The following is a 23,370-nucleotide window of genomic DNA, read 5'->3' on the forward strand; positions in this document are numbered from 1 at the left end:
TTCATGTGCAACTTTACTGATGCAGTTATTTAGGCATTAATCAATGTGTGTTTTTTGTCTTCCCATTTGCCATCAGATGCTTTTCAGTCAGGAGGCTCATAAAGTGTTTGTCAAGCAAGGGACCCATGGAATTGCAGTGGATTCTGCAGACATTGATAAATTCGAAAGTGAGTTACAGGATATGCTGAAGGTTGTAGAGAAACACATGGAATCAAAGGAAGATGATGAAAAGGTGTGTGAGATTAGAATGAAACAGATTATTGCACTTGCCTTTATTAAACATATTTTCAGCTATTCTTCTGTACATTTTTATGCATGTTTCTCTTCACAGATACTGGGTTGTGTTCAGTGTAGCACTTACGCGAGCGGAATGAATTCTGCTGCAGAAAGGGACTTTACATCCTTTCCTCCCCCTCTGCACCCCCTAAATCTTTCCTGGGGATTCCCCCAACCTTCTAGAGCAGATTTTGGGAAGGTGTAGGGTGGATGTGGTTGGGAGAAGGAAGAGTCCCATTACGCAAGTGGAAGTTGTTTTGTTCAGGCATATTTTTTGTTGTTGAATACTGCCTGTTATATTCATCTTGGGAGGAGAGGAAATATTTTCCCTTAAAGTATCATTTAGTGTTTTTGTGCTGTTATCATTTTAGTTGGATGAAGAGAGGGCTCAAATTGAGGATGTTCTACAAAAAGGTGAAAAGCTACTGCAACAGCCAATGGAAGAGAGCAGGCATGAGAGAATTCGTTTGCAGCTTCTGCTTCTGCAGACCAGGCAAAGCAGCGCTAAGGTGAAGCTATTGTGTTCTCCCTCCACCCACCCATCCAATAGGATAGACATCTGCAGTATAGTTTCCTCTCTCCCAAGCAACAGGTGCCTGCCTGCATCAGAAAACTCTGTAACTCTCATGCACGCACCCATGCCCAACTTCTGATTTTTCATTTCATTGACACAGATGTCTTTTCAACCCAGGTGCACATGGCTTTCCACTTCTGATATATTGGAATCTTTTCTCTCGTCACCCTGAAACTAGGATGGGTAAATGGATGAATTGTTCATTAAATATTTTAGTTCTGCCCAAAACCCAGTACTCTCTGCACACAGTTATTCTTCTGTATGAATTTGATCTTCTGAGTAAGCTCTTCACCCACTTTCAATGGAAGAAAGAAAATATGCTTATAGGTGCATGTGCTATTGAAACTGGGTGAGGAATCGGGGCCAATTAGATCTGCAATTGCCTCCATATTAAAAAAAATGTCAATATTGGGTAAAATTGTTCAGCTCTTTTATTCTTGTCTGCGACTGATGAAAGGCAGAGCCCTGTTTCTAATTCCCTGTCATCTTTCCCAACGGAACCAGAGAGTTCCATATTAGGCCCATAGAAACTGAGTAGGCATTAGCCACCGCCTCCAGCCACAACTTAATTTACACCAGCATGGTGATAAGGGAAATGGGGGTGGGACAGAAGAGGGGTTGCATTTTTTTTTAATTTCTGGATTACTGATGTACCATTCAGCATTTGAGAAGCCTCTTCTTCAACCTGGCAAGATCCTGTTTTGCCTCAGATGCCTTCAAGGAACCCCACCTCCAGCCGAGGATTGGGGAACCATTTAAATTTGGTTCCCTGGGAAATAGGCAAATTGATCCTTGGTAGAATTATTTTTCAAATAAGGCAATCTGTGTTAAGACAGAAATTGGTATTGTGGCAGCATGCAATATCAACCCGGCTCCCTGGCAGATGTTGTTTGGGGTCGTAATTGTCAACAAATACTTTTGCCATTTCAGCTTGCACTTCTTTTGTAGATTCTAAACATCTGTGATTGAACATACACAACTGCTTTTCTTCTGCTTCTGTCAACCATTTGCTTTATATTCCCTTCATTCTTTGCTTATAGGAACTTAGGTCATTACAAAGGAGACAGGTGGTGGACCTCTCCCCTTCATTCTCCCAATATAAGACAGAACAAGACAGTCATTTGCACTGGCTCAATGAGACAGATGGAAGCCTTTCTGGAACAGAGGAAGCAGAAGAGGAGGGGAGGTTGCAGGTAGATCTTATTTATTATGAAAAAAATATTTTAAAAACTTTCCCCTTAAGTTACACTAACAGACCATCTAGCCAATATACTTTCACTACCAGTACTGTAACTGTAACTACAGGTTGGGGTTTTTTTAAAAAATTTTTTGTCAATAATGTCATCATATTTTTGACAAAATAAAATTGTCAATAAATTCTAAAATGGACCACTGCACAAAATTTACCCTTTGGTAAAGGACGCTGATAGAGGATCTGTCCATCTAGCTGGAGTTTAATGTTTTAGACCCCACTAAGGAAGAGGACACATTCCTATAACTGGGCTACAAGAACTTGCCATCTCTTTTTGAAATGTTACATTGGCCATTAACACATTCAGTTGTGAGTGGATCCAGCAATGTTATGACTGAGTTTTGAGGCTAGATCTGTACAGGGTAGTGAAAGATCAGATTCGAAAGCATATTTACTTACATTCAGGTTGCTGCATTTCAGATAAATTATTTATCAATAGCATGTGAAATCTTGAAAGAAGTGGATCTTCTTTATTTACTATATTTTCAGTCTTGTTTTTCAGATAATTGTCTGCTAATGTGTCTCATATTAAAGAGAGAGGGGGGGAGGGGGAAGAGAGAGAGAGAATGAGAGAAAGACCCTGTCATTTGGTTTATAAACTACGGTAAAAAGGCAGGAGAAAAGGGAAAAGGTGAAGGAGGGAGATTAGTTATTCAAAGCCAGAACAAAGTGGTGAGCTGTGAGAGGGCATTTATATCCAGTTCAGGCAAGCTTGTTCTTCATCTGCTTGAATAGCAATTGATGACTTTGGTCCCTTTGGCCAATGGATGAGGCCAGAGTGTTCTTTCTTCTTACTTTAGCAGTCCCAGGGGCTAAACACAGCTAAAGCTGAGTATTTTTTCAGGCAGGATGGGGAGAAGTGAGCTCTTTGTAGCTGCTTCTTATTTGGCTGATGGTAAGGGCCAGTTGGTCTCCCTGTTGCCTCAATGTTTCTTTCGGGAGGTAGTGACCCTAGGTTTCCTGGCTGTTGGCAAAAGCTGGAGTGTGCTACTCTTCAATTCTCTGGCCTCAGGACAACTATGATATCTATGAATGGGAATCTGTGATTATTTTTATCTCTGCTCATTAGCCGTCTCTTCTTAAGGCTTTTCCTGGGCCTTTCAACTTTTCCTTGTGTTCAGATTTTGCTCACAGGTGAGCATGACCAAAGGAGAAGGGTCATATCCTGCTATGTTTCTGGGCAGTTTCTTGAACCTTGGTAAGCCCTGGGTCAAGTGAACCCCAATCCGATTTTGATTTGACCCCTTATGATTTTATTTTGGATGTGTTTAAATTGGATGTATTAAAATCTGCTGTTTAGTCAAATATTTGTGAGAATTTTATTGAGTGCAGTACTGTGATACCGACTTCAGAAAGCTTGTCTGTTTCAATTATTCATACATACAAAGCTTTTCATTTTCCATTTCTAATGCGTCCACTTTTCTCAAATATTTAGTCTGTCATAAGAATTGTTGTTATATTATCAATGAATGTTAGAATGATGTTGGATTGAAATTAAGTGGTTTCCAGCTGTAATGCTTTAAGAGAACATGAAAAAAAAGGATTATAAATAGGTAATAATATAATGGTAAGGATTTGCTGAACTAATAATTTGTGGTGGAATACAAAAAAGGGAGGTATGAGGAGGTCCGGGAAACAAGTTAAAGGAAAATAAGCAATTGAAAATTTATGTGTTTTTAAATTGTCTTTATTCTGTATTTTTGTTATTTATCTGTTTTTTCTCTTTTTTTATTTCATTGTAATAGTTTAAAAAATCTTAATAAATATTTAAAAAAATAAAAAAAAGAATTGTTATATTTTATATAATAGTGAGGAGTCGTCTGAAGCAGTAAGTAATTTTTTGGACAAGCTTGTGCATTAGGCAATCTGTCAAATACTTTTGCATTTCTGGTTATGGGACTTTATAATTAAATGAATCAATCTCTTTATGACTCTCCTATAACTTTAAAGCCCAGAGCCAATTATTGAGGAGAACATAGAATGTGAAAGACTCAAAATCAAGCTTATGCAGCATAGAATAATGATGCCTAAAGTCCTCCCAATTTAGTGCCCTGTTTTGTCAGCAGCTGTGGAGGGACGCGGGTGGCGCTGTGGGTAAAAGCCTCAGCGCCTAGGGCTTGCCGATCGAAAGGTCGGCGGTTCGAATCCCCGCGGCGGGGTGCGCTCCCGTTGCTCGGTCCCAGCGCCTGCCAACCTAGCAGTTCGAAAGCACCCCCGGGTGCAAGTAGATAAATAGGGACCGCTTACCAGCGGGAAGGTAAACGGCGTTCCGTGTGCTGTGCTGGCTCGCCAGATGCAGCTTGTCACGCTGGCCACGTGACCCGGAAGTGTCTGCGGACAGCGCTGGCCCCCGGCCTCTTGAGTGAGATGGGCGCACAACCCCAGAGTCTGTCAAGACTGGCCCGTACGGGCAGGGCTACCTTTACCTTTACCTTTACCTCCATTTCTTCCCATGGAGCTAACAGCAGCTTTAAAGTCAGGGAATTTAGGTTGGGATGATAGTGTGAGGAGAATGGGTGACAATTATTTTCTTACAAAAAGGGCTGAAATTGGTGAATTAATATGAGAGTGAAGGCGGCCAGCAACAGGTTTGGATCAGTTTTACCCCACAAAAAATGTATTTAGGAAAAGTACCAGTTGTTGCTTTGTAGCAGCAAATCATCTCCCTTCTGCACACTGGACTTCACATAGGAAACCTCCTGTTAAGAATTGATGTCAGCATGCAAATATCAGACAGGGTGGGAGCCTGATTGTCAGCCCCATTCTCCTTTGTACAGGTAGTGCTCAAGTAATGAAGAGAAATCAAAAAGATGGATTTGCATGTGTAGAGCTGCACCAAGTATTAATCATTGGTTTGCGGTTTATATTTTAAAAATATTTTATATGAATTGCCCCAGTCTATTTTTCTGGCTCAAATGCCCTTTGTTTGTGTAGGATCTGGAAAATCATAGTTGCTGTCTTCTCTGAATTGAACCTTGAACATAAGGCTGCTGAGGTTTGAGGTTTTCATTAATTTTTGGCATACTGTAGGTGACAAAACAGCAATTGATCAATAGTACTGCAACTTGTTTAACATTTCTCTGTTGGAGACCTTGTTGATGACCTTCACTCTGCACTGGACTCTGATGAAGATGCAATTCTGTATATGGTGGTTCAGAAAAGGAATAAACCATATTTTTGTGCCTGGTTTTGATTGGCTTCATCTTTTAGTGATTAGCCAGTTGGGGATACTGTATTATCTAGCTCATTGCATCTGGTATAAGGTTGGCTTGGTAACCATTCATACACCAAACTGAGCTGCTTGGAGGAAGGGCAGAATACAACTTTGATGAACAGAAGCAGATAATTGCTGTTCCCTTTTGAATGAACTGCCTTTGGGGATCAGATCAAGGTCTGTCTCGTCCTGTGTTATGCTTCCAGCAGCAGTTAACCAGATGTCTCTGGAAGCAAGGCATGAAGGTGACCATTTACTGTTGTTTATCAACACCAGCTTATGGTGCTTCAATTCAGAACCCTAAACTCTATGAATTTGTCTAATTGATTCTTTTAAACTAGGGTTGGGGAACTCATGGTTTTCCAGAAGTTGATGGGGCTCAGGCACAGCACTTCAAAGTACTTTTATTTCCCACATTCCTCCTGATGCTTTCTGCTTTAAGGAAGGAGAGAGAAGCTCCCCAAACAATGATATGCTCTGTATGGAATAAAGCTACAAGACTGATTATACGTTTTAACCTTGTTGTATGGCTCCTTTCCTATTTTGAGAAAGCTCTTGCTATCTGTAGGAAAACAAGCTTTTTAGTGTTCTCTTTTGACTTAGCTTACTGTGTCTATAGACATAAAATGTCAGAAGTCATCATGGGCATGCATTAGCCTCCATGCCAACTGAGAATTATAAAAATGAATGTCCACATTTTGAGAACCTGGGAAAAGACTTTCTGTTAATTTAGGGTGGGCTATCTCCACCCTTTCCCCATAACTGGAGCTGATAAATTGACTTGCTTGACTGGAGTATATTTGTATTGGTATATAGGGTGATTCATTTTAAAGAAAGTAAATTAAGTTATTGGTGTACCTGCAATGGACAAAGTAGATATACTTCCTTCTAATTATAACAAGGAGTCACATGGCAGGGATTTTAGTTTTGGGGATAGGATTTCAATTTTAAAAACTTGATTTTATCTGGTATATTTTAATAGTTTATTTTTCAGTTCAGTACTTTTTAAAAAGGCCTTAATCTGCATTGAACCTGAAAGATAGGACATAAAGCAAATACAGTGGACCTTCGGATTATGTTACCTTTGGGTAACGTAACTTTTGGGTTGCGAACGTGGCAAACCCTGAAGTGTATACTTCCGGGTTTCGCCGTGCGTACATGCGCAGAAGCGCTCTGCATGCTTTACGCATGTGTAGAAGTGGCGCCTCTAGATGCGGACTTTTTGGGGTACGTATGGACCCCCGGAATGAATTAAATTCGTATCTGGAGGGTCCACTGTACAAATAAATGAAATTTGTTTTTATCTTATACTGATGTTATTTTAAAAGAGCTAAGCTTAAGTTTATTTTTCTTTAGGCAGTCTTGCAGAAGATTCAAGGTCCCCTCTCATCAACAACGAGGGCATCTCCATTTCCTGCAGAATATCTGGTTGAAATTAACAAGATTTTGCTGGCTATAGCTGATGCTGAGCTCTTGCTGAATGCTCCGGAACTTCATTCTGGTGTCTATGAAGATTTTTCTACTCAGGAAGATTCATTAAAGGTACTAGAAACTGAAACAAAATATTAGAATAGAAAATTGAGTATTAAAAATGGTGATTATTTTCCCCAAACATTCTAACTTGTATAAGCATAAGGAAATTCAATGTATTTCTAAATGTTACAAAATTGCCCCGTGATTCATAGGCGCCAATTTTTCTAGCATGGTCGCACAATCCTAGTATAACGCTGCCCTGAATTTGTTACACAGCAGCGATTTCATATATTGAAACATAACTGTAAAAGGCCATCGTCCACATGTTGTTTATGGGAAAGGAAAATTACATGATTACTAAAGACTGGCACAATGGTCTTGGGCCTGCTCCTGACATTGTACATGCTGCGTTGCCCTGATGTCCATGTCAGCATTTAGAGTGGGGCCAACTGGTGTGCCCAATGCTTGGGGTAGAGCCAAGGGCACAGACTTGCTCCTTAATGTATGTGCAAGATTTTTTCTTGATCAAGAGTCTGGAAACCAAGCCTCATGATGAATGGTTGAAGGAGTTCTAGATGTTCAGTCTGGTAAAGGGGAGACTGAAAGGAGATATGGTAGCCATCTTTGAATATCTAAAGGGTTGTCACTTGGAGGATGGAGCAAATTTGTTTTCTCCTGCTTTGAAGGGTAGGACCCGAACCAAGGAGTGCAAGTTACAGGAAAGGAGATTCCGTCTAAACCCTGGAAAAAAATTTCTTACAGTAAGAGCTGTTCGGCAGTGGAATGGACTCCCATAAGAGGTGGTGGACTGTCCTTCCTTGGAGGTTTTAAATCAGGAGTTGGAGGCCATCTGTCATGGATTCTTTAGTTGAGATTCCTGCATTGCATGTTTACTTGCTATGTTTACTAGATAGTATCATGTCTCCAAGAGCAGGGGGTGGATTGTAGGCTCAGGGAAATTAAATATATTTGATACTTCTCCATTCAGGAGCTGTGTAAGTGTGTGTGTGATATATATATATATATGTGTGTGTGTGTGTGTGTTTTGTTTTAATTTACTTTTTAAGAATGAAAGTAAGTACATGCTCAGACAAAATAAACAGAAAGCATTGTGTTTGGGCTCTTAAGCTCATTGGATACAAATCTATTTTTACCCTTAGTAAGATGTTATAGACGAACTCATTGTGGTTTAAAAAATAATTAGGGAAAGAAACCTATACTAACAGTGTTAAAATTACGTTGTTCATGCTTTTTGCAATCCAATCAAAGGGTTCAATTTGTCAAGTTGGCAGTCATCCTTGAGGGTATGCTAATACTTCCTTGTAGAGCACTTGAACAGGATTTTTGTCTTTCTATGCTTACAGAACATAAAAGACATGTTGGACAAACTTGGGGATCAGATTGCAGTCATTCATGAAAAACATCCAGATGTTATATTGGAAGCATCTGGATCTGAGGCTGTTCAAATAGCAGATTCTCTAATCCAACTGAATGCAGAATGGGACAGAATTAACAGGATGTATAATGATCGTAAATGGTAAGTAAAAGGACTACATTTACTTTGTGCTGAAAAAGAAACAGTTGTGCACTCAGAAAAGCTGATTTCTGTGATGAAGAAGTGAATCTGTAGGGGAAATTTAAGATACAACCTGGTGGGGATTTTCTGCTTTGGGCAGAACAATTTTGTTGGGCCTGCCAAGCTTGGGTGATTTTTAAAATTATTATTATGAAAAGGTATCATGAAGTTGCTTAGCAATGTCTGTTTCATGAGCAGGCAGGGGCTCCAGGGGTGTTCTTAAGGTCAGGGATCCAAGGTGGCCCAGTATTAAAACTAAAAATTGAAATCCAAAAGGAATTCTTACCAAAAAGACTGATCTCCTACTGGCATCATGGGCTCACTGGATTGGATTGGGCTCTGGCTCCACCCTCGTCACAAGGCAGGAGAAAAATCTCTTTGGGAAGGTGGCAGCTCCCAATCAGTTTTTGCTCCTGCCTGTTCTTCAGCAAGCCCTGCCATAGAAATGTTGGTTGCAGTTGGGACCCACCCTGATTGGGTAAGCTTTGTGATCCCATGATGCCCATGGGAGAGATAGTATGATTGGTTCTCACCTGAAGTGTAGATTGCTGATGGCATCATGGGATCACTGGAACCATGCCCTAATATGGGCTGCAAATATTGGTTCTGCTATTACCCACATGCCTTTAAGTTTGCAGTTTGTTCCTATTATTAGGGGAAACTGGGCACCTTTCTTTTCCTTTACTGTTTGTGACGCCAATGACTGTTTGAGCTTGGTGAGACCGCAAAACTGTTTGGGAGCTGCCCACTTCCCAAAGAGTTTTTTTCTTCCGCCTCATGACCAGGATGGAGCCCAGAGCCCAACCCAATTCAGTGACCCGATGATGTCATCAGAGATGTACAGTTTACGTGAGTACCAATAGTACTTTCTCATGAATCACAGAAGAAGCTCACTATTCAAGGCTCAACCTCTTCACTCTCAACCTCAACTCTGTCTCCTTTTCTTTCTATACGTTAGTGTTTAGCTCAGCTTTACTGTTTCCTTCATAGCAAAGCTCTGTTCCCAGGACACAGAAAGCAAGATGGCAATGCTAGGGCTGCATACCTTCCTCCTTATTTTTGGTCTGATTATCTGTGGGGCGGGCAGGGTGCTCCCTACTCTTAGGGATAGTTGTGGCCCTCTCTAACAAGAATTTCCTGGGTCCCTATATAGAATGAAAGATGCCCCAACTTACAGCCTAATTGCTGGATGGTATAAAAAAAGAAAAATCCCACCAAAGGCAAACAGTACAAGATGTATGTTATTCTGCCTTTAACCATCAATTGAAATTAATGTTCATTTCCCACCAGCCTGTGCCTGGCTGGGTTAAAGGTAAAGGTAAAGGTACCCCTGCCCGTACGGGCCAGTCGTGACCGACTCTAGGGTTGCGCGCTCATCTCGCTCAAGAGGCCGGGAGCTGGCGCCGTCCGAAGACACTTCCGGGTCACGTGGCCAGTGTGACGAAACTGCAACTGGCGAGCCAGCACCAGTGCTGCACACGGAAATGCCGTTTACCTTCCCGCTATAAAGCGGTACCTATTTATCTACTTGCACTTAGGGGTGCTTTCGAACTGCTAGGTGGGCAGGAGCTGGGACCGAACGACGGGAGCTCACCCCGCCGCAGGGATTCGAACCGCCGATCTTACGATCAGCAAGTCCTAGGCACTGAGGTTTTACCCACAGTGCCACCCGCGTCGCACCTGGCTGGGTTACCAAGGTCCTGAAGTCTCTTAAGGAGCTTCCATATGTAGGATTCTGGCATGCTGGGCTTCGATTCTGTTATGTAGAGGGTGAACATAGCAGACGACACAGAGATTTCTCCAAGTAGTTCTTTATAAGTAAGCTGGAACTGAACTGAACTGAACACAGCTCAGCCGGCCCGCTTTTATAGGCAGCCGGCTGTCAACATTGTAACAACAATAGCCCAGGGTTTCCCACCTAAATTAACTTACGTGGACCTGAGTGAAAACTCTATATACAATACCCCCTGGTGTCCAGGGTGAGAACTTCAATACATAACTACTGTAAGGGCTGATCCACCACCATTGCCAAACAAGTAGCAATTTGAAGTTCCGGGCACTATTCCTCTGCATATTTGAATCTTCACAATCCTTTTGGAAACTTCAGTAATCTGATTAAGTTAACAGTTAAGCAGCCAAACCACTCTTCCTATTTAAAAAGATAAATTAAACCTTCGCAGTTAATTGGTGCAGTACAGCAGATTGACTTTCTAGCTGATTCATTGAAGGGTAAGACATTCCTTGAATCTCATAAATATTGCATCTTATTTTGCATCTTATTTAAAATGTGACTGTGCTTGTTAAGCATTCCTTTGAGGCTAAGGCTTGTAACATTACAAGTAGTGTTTACAAGTACTGTCGATAGGTTTTATTTTATGTAATTCACGGACAGTACAATTTAAGGTCCTGAAGACTGTTGATCAACACTCCCAATATATTATAGGGAGTTGCTTTTACCCATAAAGCTAAAATCAGTCATTATAAAGAAATGAGTTTTATTATAATGATTCATACTGACTTTTGTATCAGTCAGGTTTAAATTTTAAATGGATGGGATATTAGACTCCATTATGATCAAATATACTTAGTTGTCAAAGTACCTCATTATACTCATTGATTTCCAGTGGTAGAAGTCTTTGAAAGTTTCTTTGGATATATTCTACTAGAATGCAAGAATTAGCTGGTCTTCTGTTTGCTGTGTTACTCACTCCTGATCCAGACCTCTTAGGGCTCAGTCTTCATACAGACAGAAAGCTGATTATCACACTTAGTACTAATTTGTTCCTTGCTCATGTACTAAAGTGGGTTGTTTGCAGGTGCATTTATATCCAGCATGTATGGGGTATTAGGGGAGGGCAATAACTTTGGTGAGGGCCATGTCATGCTCCTTCTAACCAGTTGTTGCCACATTATTTTCTGTGTGGGTAACTAGTTTCTTCCCAATCCTCTTCATACATTTCCCTCTCTAGCTGGATCAGCATATGGGGGAAGGAATGGAGCTATGCGGAGTAGCCTATCTCCCTGGTTTCTGTGCATACAACAGTACATGAAATGGCTTCCAAATGATCTAGAACCCTTCATGCGCATGGAAACCTGAAAACCTTTGTGTGCACATGACCCTGCGCTTCAGACTTGGAGGTGTATGGGTGGGGTTAGTCGATGCAGCCCGGCCCCCTTTCATGCGTCTTTTCTGAATATGTCTTCTGCTGGTTCTGCAAATTTTGCTGCAGAACTGGTAATGTACAGCAGTTGATTAGCCGATGGTCAGGTGCAAACAACTCCAATTGTTTGACATCTCAACCCTTTTTATAAATAGATTGGTGTTGCTTTGAAAGGAGCTGCCTGTATGTTCATTTACATATAGAGCAACTTACTGTCATTTCTGAAAACAGCACAATCCATTTGTAATACATTGCAAACTGCTCTTGGGGGCATGGTGGGGTGCCAGCACCTACTCTGTTGCAAAATCTGTAGAACTGATTTTCATGGTGCTCAGTCCTGGAGAAAAACTAGTTCATATGAACTCACTGCCACACAGCTATAGTATTTGGCTCATTTCCTACTTTTTCTTGATATGCTGTTAACAGCAGTAGGTTTTTGATGGATCTGTGGACAAATTTGATTTTGGAATAAGGGAGATATGACCTTTGTGCAATTTGTTCTGTTGCATCTCAGAACATAGGCTTTGACTATGTCCAACTCCCTTCTGAATGGCAAAAATAGCAGTGGGTGGATTGAATCATAACGTTACTGTGTATAAACCAAGAATAATTAATCATTTTTTTTGCATACCGACTGGTGAGTGACACCTAATCAATCTTTATTTTTCATGCAGTTAAATTTTATTTATCACGTGTTGCTCTTTTTGCTAAGTTGCAGTGCTTCTGTTGTCCCCCACCCACTCAATATTGCTCTTTACAAGAGCAACACCCATTCTGCAAGGATATTTCCGTTTTGTGGGATTTTTTGTTGCACAAAACACTCTTGCTTTTGAAATATATGCACAGGCAATTAACAGTTTCCCCTCCCCTTCTGTTTCTTTTAGTTGCTTTGATAAGTCTGTGGAAGAGTGGAGACAGTTCCATTGTGATCTCAACGATCTCTCCCAGTGGTTAGCAGAAGCGGAAGGGTTGCTGGCTGAGGCCCAAACTCAAGATGGCGGCCTGGATTTAGAAATGGCAAAGATACACCAGCAGGTATCTATCTGATCATGGTTTGTTAAGGTGGTTTGTTAAGAACTTGCTAACATTTTGATTTGGGTCTGGAAACTAATTGTCAGCCAGTGTGAATGCTTCAAAGTGACATGCACAAACATGGGCCAAAAGCTGTTAATAAGTGGATTTCTGCATTCTGTACTAGCCGAAATTTCCAAACAGTCTTCAGGCAGCCACATCTAACCCAGCCCATAAACTACCAACACATGAGTGACAGTTGGCAGGTCTCCATTTCCAGTAGCAGGCATAGGGGTTGTACCAGCCAAAGCTGATGGAAGACATGCTGGACCACAAATGGATGGAAACCTAATGAAAACCCTTGACTCTCAAATTATTAATGAAGGCACTTCATACATATGCATATACTGAATTTTACTGAACATATGCATTTTACTGAAAGTCTTATCCCCAATCCCCTGGTAAATAAATAAATGTTAAATGACAACACTTTACTGTTCTCCTTTTAAAAAAAACAAACCTAATTTTTTAAACAACATAACTTAAGGCATGATCCTTCATGATCTTACGTAGACAGAAGTAGTTACACTTACATTTGGCACATTTTAATTTGCTATAACTTCATATAATTTCATTTAGCTGCAAAAAGCATTGATAGACCACTGAGTATTGTTTTATTATTTTTAGAGTGTATCTGATTTTTATATAAAAAAAATATTTGAGCTGTATTTTTTTTTTATTGCACAGTATATTGTATAGAACAGAGAGATCTCTTTTGACAGTTAATGCTTTTTTCTGGTTGTTAGTGATATGTGAAAGTTTGAGCCTGACTTTCCCTGACTTCCCTCAATTTCCTTGGGTTTCCTACCATATCTGCAGATCATGGGAACACTGTCCTTAATTAGCCTAGCTGAAATCTTAGTAAGGCTACAGAGAACAGGCAGCATATCTATTCTGAGACAAACTAATGCAGTGTTTTCCCTTCATCCCTACCCCACAAACCAAAATCTGTAGGCAGTATTTTCCCTTTTATCTCAAAGGCATACATGCATACTATGTGAGGAATGCTTTGCCTTCATACTGATTTGATTTCAACAGCATGTTCTTGTACTGTTTGCCTTTGGTAGATTGATATTCATGAATATATTAGCTTACTCTTAATAACAAGTGCCTAATCATTCACTTAAACAACAGTGATTTTTTATTTTATTTTTTAAACAAGCAATGTGTGCCCAAGTCATTGTTTCAGGCTACACGTCAATGTCATATTGGGTAAGCAACAAAATTCAGCTTGGTTTTTATATTTGTGACAGGAACTTGAAGAGGGAGTCAGCAGCCATCAGACCAGCTTTTCGACATTGAACAGAACAGGAGAAGGAATTGTACAGAAGCTCTCTACTACAGATGGAAGCTTCCTGAAGGAGAAACTAGCAGGGTTAAATAATCGCTGGAAAGCCATCACTGCTGAAGTTATGGAAAGACAACAGAGGTAACTGGTTCAGTCAGGTTTTGGGATATCTTAGGAGAAGCATTGGGAACAAGTTTCTCTAGAAGCTCCAAATGACATTGCATATTTCCTATTTGGTTGAAACGTCCATGCCCTGAATCTGAAAGGTCCCTCAAGGCTACTTTGAAACAATTAGTGATAATGATGCTGTTTTTAATGTGCATACTCGTTCCATTTCCCCTTGCTCTGTTTTAGGAAATTGCTCTTTCATTTCTTTTAATATACTCTTTGGGTATATGAGTGCTACATTCATGTTTTGGAATTGCATTTTATCTATTGATGATATTTTCACATTGCCTTTGGTCCTTCTTAGTATATAGGTGGTTAGCAAGGCTAACCCTCCCCCCAGATTTCCTGCAAAAAGGAAAAAAGGGCATTCAAGATGCAGCTAGATTAGTCTGTCTGAAGTTGAATTATTAGTTGTGTTGCCATTTTGAAATGTACATTTAAGTTAATATCTATTCCCCGCCCCAATCAAGATAAACAAAATGCTAGTTTACCACAGAGGCATAATGTACCAATGTTATAGTCATTCCCACCACCAGTCTAGCTTTATGCAGTGCATACATAATTTTAAAAATACTTGCTTGGTATGATTGAAGACAGTGTGCAAATTCTTTCAATTTCTACACAGAATATGAGATATTGCTGGGAATTGTTTAAAATTAAATACATCTTTTTAGGCCTAAGGCAACCCAGGGAACACTTTAAGCATTTCTTTACCTGAAGTCACATTGCTGGAGAGAATGTGGAAATGTCACATGAAGAACTTTGTACACTTGAATTGATTTTTTAAATTCAACTTTGTAGTTTGTTATATTAGTAAGCTGTAGATGGAGTGTGTTTTCTTATTGCTTTTACCTTTCTGTATTTATATTGATGTTCTTGTTTTATATTCCACTTTGGGGTTTGCGCCTTAGACTGAAAGGAGAGAATCAACCATTACTAGACTTCACAAGAAACCTAGATGAATTTAGTTGCTGGCTGGAAAACATAGAAAATGCACAGGAAGAGAAGCCTACAATCAGCCGTGAAGAAAATTTGAAGGAATTAATGGCAAGTTAGATAGAAATGATTGCATACTTTATTTGAATTTATTCCTCCTTATTCCTACTGGTGCTATTGAATAACTAATTAATTTGAAAGGTAGGCAGATTCTTTAGTTCACAAATAATTGTTGTGCGTTAGGTTGAGATGAATAATTTGATACTAAGAGAGCCAATGCTACTGCTGCCTAAATGGACCCAGTCGAAGTGTACGGAATACAACACACGTAACCCAAGTGCAGCGCTGGGTCTGTTCGTTGCCTGTGGCAGGACACACTGAGCAGAACTGCACTCCTGGGACATCCCAACTGGTGGAAAGGAAGAGGCGTTTTTTTGCAAAATCCTCCTGTCTCTTGCAGTTCCCTGAAAATCTGCTCTGCAGAATTGGAGAATCCTCTGGAACAGTGTGGGAAGGAGGAATAAGTGAAAAACATTTCCTCCTCCTTGTGCCAGAGGAGCCTCTGGTGAATCAAAGTCCCTTTTATGAACAGAATCCTTGCATGAAATTATTGCTAAAAGTACAAAGAGCTGCAATCTAGCACACTGATTTGGGGCTTCAAGAGCACAAAACTAAGCACTGGACCAATAATCTCAATCCAGCAGACTGGGTGTGCAACGAATTTCCACTGCTGCCTATGAAAGGAAAGTGACCGTGTTAGTTTTAATTTAAACGTCAATACTAAAACTTTTCATTAATATTCCCAAAGTCAGTAAATAACTTGTATTTAGAACCTGTGGAATCAGCAGGGCACTCAGAGGCCTATGTTATTGTGCATTACACAAGTCCTCCACAAATTAACCTAGTTTTTAAATTGTTTTTATTTACTTGCATTTATATCCTGGTGTTTTTCTATTATGCAACCCAAGACAGCATACATGTGATTCCCAGGAAGTTACGCATTCAGGAACTCTCCAGACCTAGTGAAGTGGTGGCCTCATGTCTTCCGATTGTAACCTGGAAATAGGGTAGCAAGTCAAGTAAAATCCTATGATCTTCTTAAACCATGCAGAATTTGAAAAATGTTCATTTCCCCCCTCTAATTTTGCATAATTTGTTGTTCTTTAAAAAGTATTTTGGATAATTTATTCTGCTTTTGCTTCTCATAGAGTGGTGCCTGAAGTCCAACTCTTAGCAGCACTTGTTGCTTCTCCTCTGGCACTAGGCATTGTCCATATCTTTTTTTTAAAAAAACTAGTCAATGCCTACCTCCTGTGACTTTTCTGTCTAAGGACTCAGCTATACAGCTGCAAATAAAACATTTTGAATGTGTTGTAAAGTCCAATATACAACTGTGGCATTAGGTGGCAACCATGAGCTATAGCAAATTCAATGCATTTTTCAAAACATTTTTTTTTAAAAAAAAAGCATTTTCACAACAATTTTAACAGGTCTGTAGATTCCACCAAAAGTGCTTTCTTTAATCACTTTAGGGCTTGATCGAGGAGATGGATATGCAAGGAGAAAAACTTAAGTGGCTAAACAAGAATGAACCTGATCTGATTTCAAATAAAAGCATTGGGGCTCGAGAGAGAGAGAATATTTCTGATAGACTGAGGACCCTGAATATTAAGTGGAAGAAGGTATGGATTGCAATATGGATTCCTTAAAATCAGCAAGTATAAAATGTATTCTTTTTAATTGAGTTCCTGCCACATACATATGAATAATCTTGTCGGGGGAGGCATGATTGGACAAGTTACTGTAAAGAAGTGTTTTGTGTCGCAGGCGGCCTTCACATGCTATGGTAAACCACAGTTACTCACCTTGAATGCATGGGTTTCTCCTGCTTCACTCCTCCTTTGGCATGAGTGTGAGCAACCAGCCATGATTCCTACTTAGCGTTCTATCCGAACTGTAGATTGTGGTTTATTTTGCTCAGAGAAAATTACAGCTGGTAAGCCAAGAACAAACCTTGGCTTAAATTCCTTGGTTTGTTTGGAGTTAAACAAACTACCATCCCCGCATCAGATTTAACACTAAACTAGGGATTGTGGTTTGCTGCTCCCACTCATGCTAGGGTAAAAGTGAAGAAGGGTCCACCTGTACATTCAAAATAAACCATTAACTGTGGTTTCCAGTGAGATGTGAACATAGCCATATTGTTAAACCTATGCATGGAAATGCTTTTCTTTCTTAATATTCCACATCAGGAGTAACCAGTGTGGTGCACTCCACATGTTGGACTATAGTCCCAGTGATCCCTGACAAGCGGCTATGTTGGCTGGGGTTTATGGCAACTGCAGAGCAACAACATCTGGAATGTAACCACAATTAACTAGCCTGGTCTAGATCAATAGCTTTCTTTTGTTTGAGGCAGCATGCATTGTATCAGAAGCAGAATTCCTAAATGTGACCCTGGAATACTTTTCACAAGTGGGAAGTAAACATCCTTCATGCTTTATGAATTTTAATTTAATTTATTATACTTGTGTAGTAAGCTACAAAGCAACTTACAGAGGGCTCCATGTTTTCTTCCTAGAAGGAAACACCCGCTGAGCACTCCCAGACCACTCACTGAGCTTGTAGAAAAGTAGGGGAACTAGCATGGCATAGAAAAAAGTTCCACCCTAGTCCTCACTTTATATCCATTTCTATTATTTTGCTTCTTCGATTCTTTTAATTGGATCAACAATCAAACATGAAATCTGTTGTCTGCATTCTGAAGAGGTGGGCTCCCAGCAGGAATGTACTAAGTGGCAGCTTAAAATGATCAGAATTGTGGCTGGGGTGGGTGTGTTTCCTAAAAGTATACATTTCAAGTGCCAAAGGCCAGGTTAAAGGGGTGCATCTTCAGCATTCAGTGGAAACTATATAGTGAAGATACCAGATGCAGCTCTGTGGGGAGAGAGTTCCACAACTGCTACAGAGAATGTCCTCTCCTGGAACACATGCACCCCTGAGCTTCTGGGGGTGGTGTAACTGAACGTAACACCCAAGGGAGTCTTCCAGGGATGGATGTGGTATTTCATATATTTGTGGCCTAAGCCATCAGTTCAAACACTAGCATGACTTTGAATTGGGTCCAGACATGAACTGACAACAAATGCATCTGCTTTAAATAAAACAGGGTTGTATGAATGAATGTACTGCCATCCAATATTTTGCTGCTGTATTATGACCAGTTGGAGTTTCTAAGACACTGTCAAGCCCCACACAGAGCGCATTGCAATAATGCAGTCTGGAAGTTACCAAGGCATGGGGTAGAGTGGCCAAGTCAGCTGAGTCCAAAAGGGACCTTAGCTGGCACCTGAGCCTCCAGTCACAGTGTTAGATCCAGGAAAACCCCAAAGCTCATTCCAGGGAAGTACAATCCGGTCCAGCACAGACTGTCCCCGCCTCCCAGTTATGATAACTGAGGACACCTAACACTTCCGCTTGGATTCACAATCATTCCTCCTCATGGTATAACTCACTTGTATTAACGTATATTGTTAATATCGTACTTCCCCAAACAGTAGCTGCTTTTGGTACTATATTTCAGTCTTTGAATGACTATTGCAACTCTTTCCTCCTCCCCTAGTTCTTAGTTGCACTGAACAACACAATGTTTGTTGTCATAGCATCTGGCACATGTAGCTGTGTGTGTGTGTGTGTGTGTGAGAGAGAGAGAGAGAGAGAGAGAGAGAGGCAGACAGACAGATAGACAGACAGACAAACAAACAGGCTCTATACTGAGCTCTTCATTTTGCACCTTTGCCACCCATTCTTAGTAAAGAATCCCAAATGTGCAACTTATATTCAAATGCACCCCAAACCCCTTCATCTCTAAACTCTTGGTCTTGGGGGGTTAATGGATTTTGTGCTCAGCTGTCTATAGTAGTATTGCTTTATCTGTATAATGCTAAAAATGTTAATCCTCAGTTCTTGACATGAAAAGGTTTTTGTAATGTGACGTTTTTCTCTGCCATATTAGGTGTTCAGAGAAGCACCCAACAGAGCGAGAGAACTGGAGGCCCATGTTCATCAGCTTCATCTGGTGCCACAGACAATGCCACCTGGTGAGCTCCGAAAAGAGAACGTGCTTCTTTTACAGGACAGTTTTCAGAATTCTTTGTCATCTCATTTTTTGATCTTTAAGGCCATGAACGTTTTAGATTCTGTTTCTGTTTAAGGGCATGGCACTGAGTCACTAAGACCATGCGTCCAAGTGTATTGAAAGGAAATTGGCTTCTAATACATTTTATGAACAAAAGAAAGTACATTTGCAGACTTCAAAATTAACAGAAATTAATCCCTTTCACCATTTGAAGTTCTGTACTGAAATATTCTTCCATCAGTATGATTCAGAGGATCAACAATGAATTCTTGCTTCTCAGTAGCATTTATTTCACTGGCAATAAATGTTTGAATTTGTTTCTTCCTGGAACTTAATCAGATAGTAAACTAGGATCAGCTGCAGGTTGTGACTTTTCCTGTGGGTGACAGCTTAACGATGTGTAGATTTTGACCACACATTATTTGAATGTTCCTAAACTGCCTGGGTATTGGGATTGGCAGTGAATTTCTCACACCTCACCAGATCTGTCAGTGATGAGTATGTCATCAACATTTTCACATCATTCTGGACCAGGAAGGCAGTAATCCAGATGGTGTTTGGAACGGAAGGCTAACCCTTTAAGGTTTTTAACTTGTTTAGATGGGTTTGGAGAAAAAATACAGAGGATGTTTTTAAAATGGCATGAATTGGTATTTTGTTGCTTGTTTTTCCAACTGCAAATAAATTCAAGTCCCATACTAAGTGCAATTTGAAATACCAAGTGAATTGTGTTGTCTTGTTTAGGTTACCCTGTTCTCCAAAAGATGGTGCTAGTGTCCTCTGCCTCTGAAAATGTTGCTCAAACTCAGCAGGCTTTGGAAATTTCTGCACCTGCTGATCTGGATAAAACTACAACAGAACTGGCTGACTGGTTGGCACTGATTGACCAGATGCTCAAGTCCAACATAGTTACTGTGGGAAATGCTGAAGAAATCAATCGGACAATTGCACGCATGAAAGTATGTGGTGCCATGAAGTGTTGTGTTGAAATCCTGAAGATATTTTGAGTCCCTGCTTTATTTTTTGGTGGAAAAAGATAGAATTTGGTTTAGATGTGGATGATTTCTTTGCTTGTCTTGAAAGGCTTTGAGCCTTTGTGAGTATTACGAATGAATATTCACAAAGACTTGAACACTTTGCATATGTTTGATGGAACTTGCATAAAGTGCTTGCCTTTGCTCCTTACTCTACTCAACCCTGCTTGAAACTTATATTGGAGCAGAAGAAATTGGGGCCCTCTTCCCACTGAGGATCCTCAGCAGCAATGAATGGTTTGTGTCCAGTTCCAACTGAACCTTCTCCATTACAAGCTGCTGAGGACTGGCTACCCTAAAGCACTGCTGCCTCCACTTTTCTTCTGCCCCAAGCAGGTTGCTGGGAAAACTTGAAGCAGGCGAAGGTGGCAAATGTGCACAGTCTTGCTCAATGAACAATGCTGTGTTTGCCCTCGTCTTGCTGTTTGATTAATGGTGCTCCCTTTTAGGAGCGCTTCTTCTTTAACACATTGCTTCTGAATTTGTTCTGTGTTTGATGGTTAAGTCCTATAGTATAATGCCTTTCTGTAACCCGATGCCCTACTATTTTGAAGTCAACACTGATAAGTGATTCCTGGGTGTTCATTTATATGTGTGTTGTGTTCTGTTGTGTCTAGCACATGACATACAATGCAGATTACCAGAACACGTTCACCTTCCACAAAACATGATCATTATCTACAAATAGGTGTAGTGCATTCAACTAGAAATAATGAAATTCAATTAATGTAGGTTAATTGCCTTGCTCAATAATTGTTAAACATTGGGATCCAGCCTTAGGCAGCCTGTGATTGTTTAAAGAGAGATGTGAATATCTACACAGACATTTAAAATTGCACTGGCTGAAGTTAAAAGGGAAGTGATTACACATATTTATGTTGACATTTTCCTTGCTTGTGATATTAGCAACATAGCGAAGTGAAAGCAAGCAGTAACTAACAGCTTTAGGGTACTTGTGTGTGTTTTAAACATAACCTTCATAGCAGTGGTCAAATTAATTGTCAAACACTTTGCTGCAATAATACATGTAATGCAATTTCATGGGATTGATCTCTGAGGTCCTTTCAGCTGCCTGTCTTTGGACACACAAACTTATTATGAGTATAATGGTTCATTGTAGAGATTTCAGTCTCAGTTACTTGTTATGAAGAAAGGGTTTGTTAATATGGTACTCATGCAGGTAAAAATGGAATTTTCTTGCGAAAATAGTACTGAATATATAGTGTGTGAAGTCCTAAGGACCAAAATAAAATATTGCAAATGCCCACACCCTGCCCCACACCCTTGGAGCAGATAAATATAGGTAAGATGTCCTGATAGCCTGAGGAGATGTCACAGAATGCATGAAAGTCTGCAAAGTTAAGCCTAGCGCAACAATATGATTTTTACCAGGTTTATTTTCTCATCCACTCATGTCTCATCTCTGTATAGATACTGCAAAAAAAGTTGAGCCTTTATTTTAATATGTTGATTATATTGGTTAGTACAGAAGTAGTGAGAACATTGTAATATGTTGATTAAGAAGTTACTAACATGATAACCTTCTGTAATATAAATGTGAATATTGTTGACTTTCCCCCATGGTTTATTCTTTATTTAAATCTCAGAAAGTAACACATTTTTAATTCTGGCTCTTAACAGATAACAAAAGAAGACTTAGAACATCGACATCCCCGGCTGGATTTTGTTTTTACCTTGGCTCAGAATCTGAAAAATAAAACATCAAGTTCTGATGTTAGGACAGCAATCACAGAGAAACGTATGTTCCCAGTGGACAGAAGTGTGAGGAGATGGGTACAAATGTGCAATAGTTACGCTAGAGCAGGCACCCCCACACTCGGCCCTCCAGATGTTTTGGGACTACTACTCCCATTATCCCTGGCTAACAGGACCAGTGGTCAAGGATGATGGGAATTGTAGTCCAAAAACATCTGGAGGGCCGAGTTTGGTGATGCCTGTATTAGGGGAAAGGCGACCAATTTTTATTAACAGTGACTACTGAAGGGATGCAGGGGCCAGAGCTTGCAATGGCCTGGGTGGAGACTGACATAATCTGGCAAGTCATGGTTGGAGGCAGGATGGAATATGGAGGAGACCTGAAATTTTACCACATATCAGAGTCCAGCATAGAGAAAAGCAAGCTAGATGTGGGAGTGGTGGGAGCTTCATTGCCTCTTTATACATTTGAACTAATATTGGCTTGGAGGAGGAGAGACATTTAGTGGTAATTATGAATATGCATTTATGCTTGTAGCATAAATGTGTGTGTGTGTGTGTGTGTGTGTGTGTGTGTGAGAGAGAGAGAGAGAGAGAGAGAGAGAGAGAGAGAGAGTCTAGCAAAGGGAATCCATGTGTGGAAATGAACTTGTCCTTCTGTGAAGATGAATGGGTTAGTTTGTGAGAGCTGTGCGTAACAGCTTGCCAAGGGCTTCAGTGATTTTTGGATGGTTACTCTGAGTAACAGAAAGATTGAGGATAATGTAATAGCCACAAAATGCTTTTTGTTTGGTTACATGTTCCTCCTTTGTCTTTTTCAGTGGAGAAAGTTAAGAACCAATGGGATAGTACACAACATGGGGTAGAAGTACGTCAGCAGCAGTTAAAACGTATGCTTTCTGACAGCATGAAGTGGGATGACCAGAAGCAAGAAATGGAGAAGCTAATTGGACAATATGAGATCCACCTGCATGCCCTTCTGCAGTCTCCTAAAGAGAAGCTCACCAAGCAGATTGCTGAAAACAAAGTAAGTTAAAATGTGCTTTCTAATTTGATTCTCTGAATGGTTTATGAATCCATCTTGCACTTGTCTTATTCACATGCCCAGAAAAAAATATATTTGATAATTGACCATTTACATTTTGTAGATGAAAAATTGCTTTCTTTAAATTCAAAATACTTGTTGAAAGTTAGTTGTTTCTGCAGCTACCTTTTGAAAGTAGTTGCCTTTGAGAATGACTTATTATCATTTATTAAATTTGTATCTTATCCTTTCTCCTGAAGGACCTTGTAAAGGCTGATAAACCTATTCTAAAGATTGGGTGCCTTTGTTATAGAGCTTCAAAATGCACATAGTACTGAATGCTCCCAAGCATATAGGAAGCTGCATTATTCTGAATTAGACCATTGGTCCATACAGCTCAGTACTATCAATACTGACTAGCAAAACATTTGCTTTGCACAGGAACACACCTGCACATTTTACTCATCCC

General features: G+C 40.1%; 1 protein-coding gene and 1 long non-coding RNA gene across 6 annotated transcripts in view; one reads left to right on the forward strand and one right to left on the reverse strand.

Annotated features, from left to right (window-relative positions):
• The window catches only part of UTRN (utrophin), a 316,563-nt gene that overhangs the window by 105,831 nt on the left and 187,362 nt on the right, over window positions 1-23,370 (forward strand). For all 5 annotated transcript variants that reach the window (XM_053382087.1, XM_053382090.1, XM_053382092.1 and 2 more), the window contains exons 37-49: window positions 77-232; window positions 648-785; window positions 1,891-2,043; window positions 6,673-6,858; window positions 8,154-8,326; window positions 12,411-12,561; window positions 13,851-14,026; window positions 14,965-15,100; window positions 16,522-16,671; window positions 19,005-19,089; window positions 19,872-20,086; window positions 21,803-21,920; window positions 22,699-22,904. In XM_053382087.1, coding sequence (XP_053238062.1) covers window positions 77-232; window positions 648-785; window positions 1,891-2,043; window positions 6,673-6,858; window positions 8,154-8,326; window positions 12,411-12,561; window positions 13,851-14,026; window positions 14,965-15,100; window positions 16,522-16,671; window positions 19,005-19,089; window positions 19,872-20,086; window positions 21,803-21,920; window positions 22,699-22,904 — 2,043 coding nt within the window. The remainder of the gene's footprint in view (window positions 1-76; window positions 233-647; window positions 786-1,890; window positions 2,044-6,672; window positions 6,859-8,153; window positions 8,327-12,410; window positions 12,562-13,850; window positions 14,027-14,964; window positions 15,101-16,521; window positions 16,672-19,004; window positions 19,090-19,871; window positions 20,087-21,802; window positions 21,921-22,698; window positions 22,905-23,370) is intronic.
• Window positions 4,175-23,370, reverse strand: part of LOC128410622 (uncharacterized) — a 47,348-nt gene continuing 28,152 nt past the window's right edge. The window contains exon 2 of the long non-coding RNA XR_008329557.1: window positions 4,175-4,540. This is a non-coding gene — a long non-coding RNA (uncharacterized LOC128410622). The remainder of the gene's footprint in view (window positions 4,541-23,370) is intronic.

The sequence above is a fragment of the Podarcis raffonei genome, chromosome 3 (genome assembly GCF_027172205.1).
Source record: "Podarcis raffonei isolate rPodRaf1 chromosome 3, rPodRaf1.pri, whole genome shotgun sequence".
NCBI classification, from domain to species: Eukaryota; Metazoa; Chordata; class Lepidosauria; order Squamata; family Lacertidae; genus Podarcis; species Podarcis raffonei.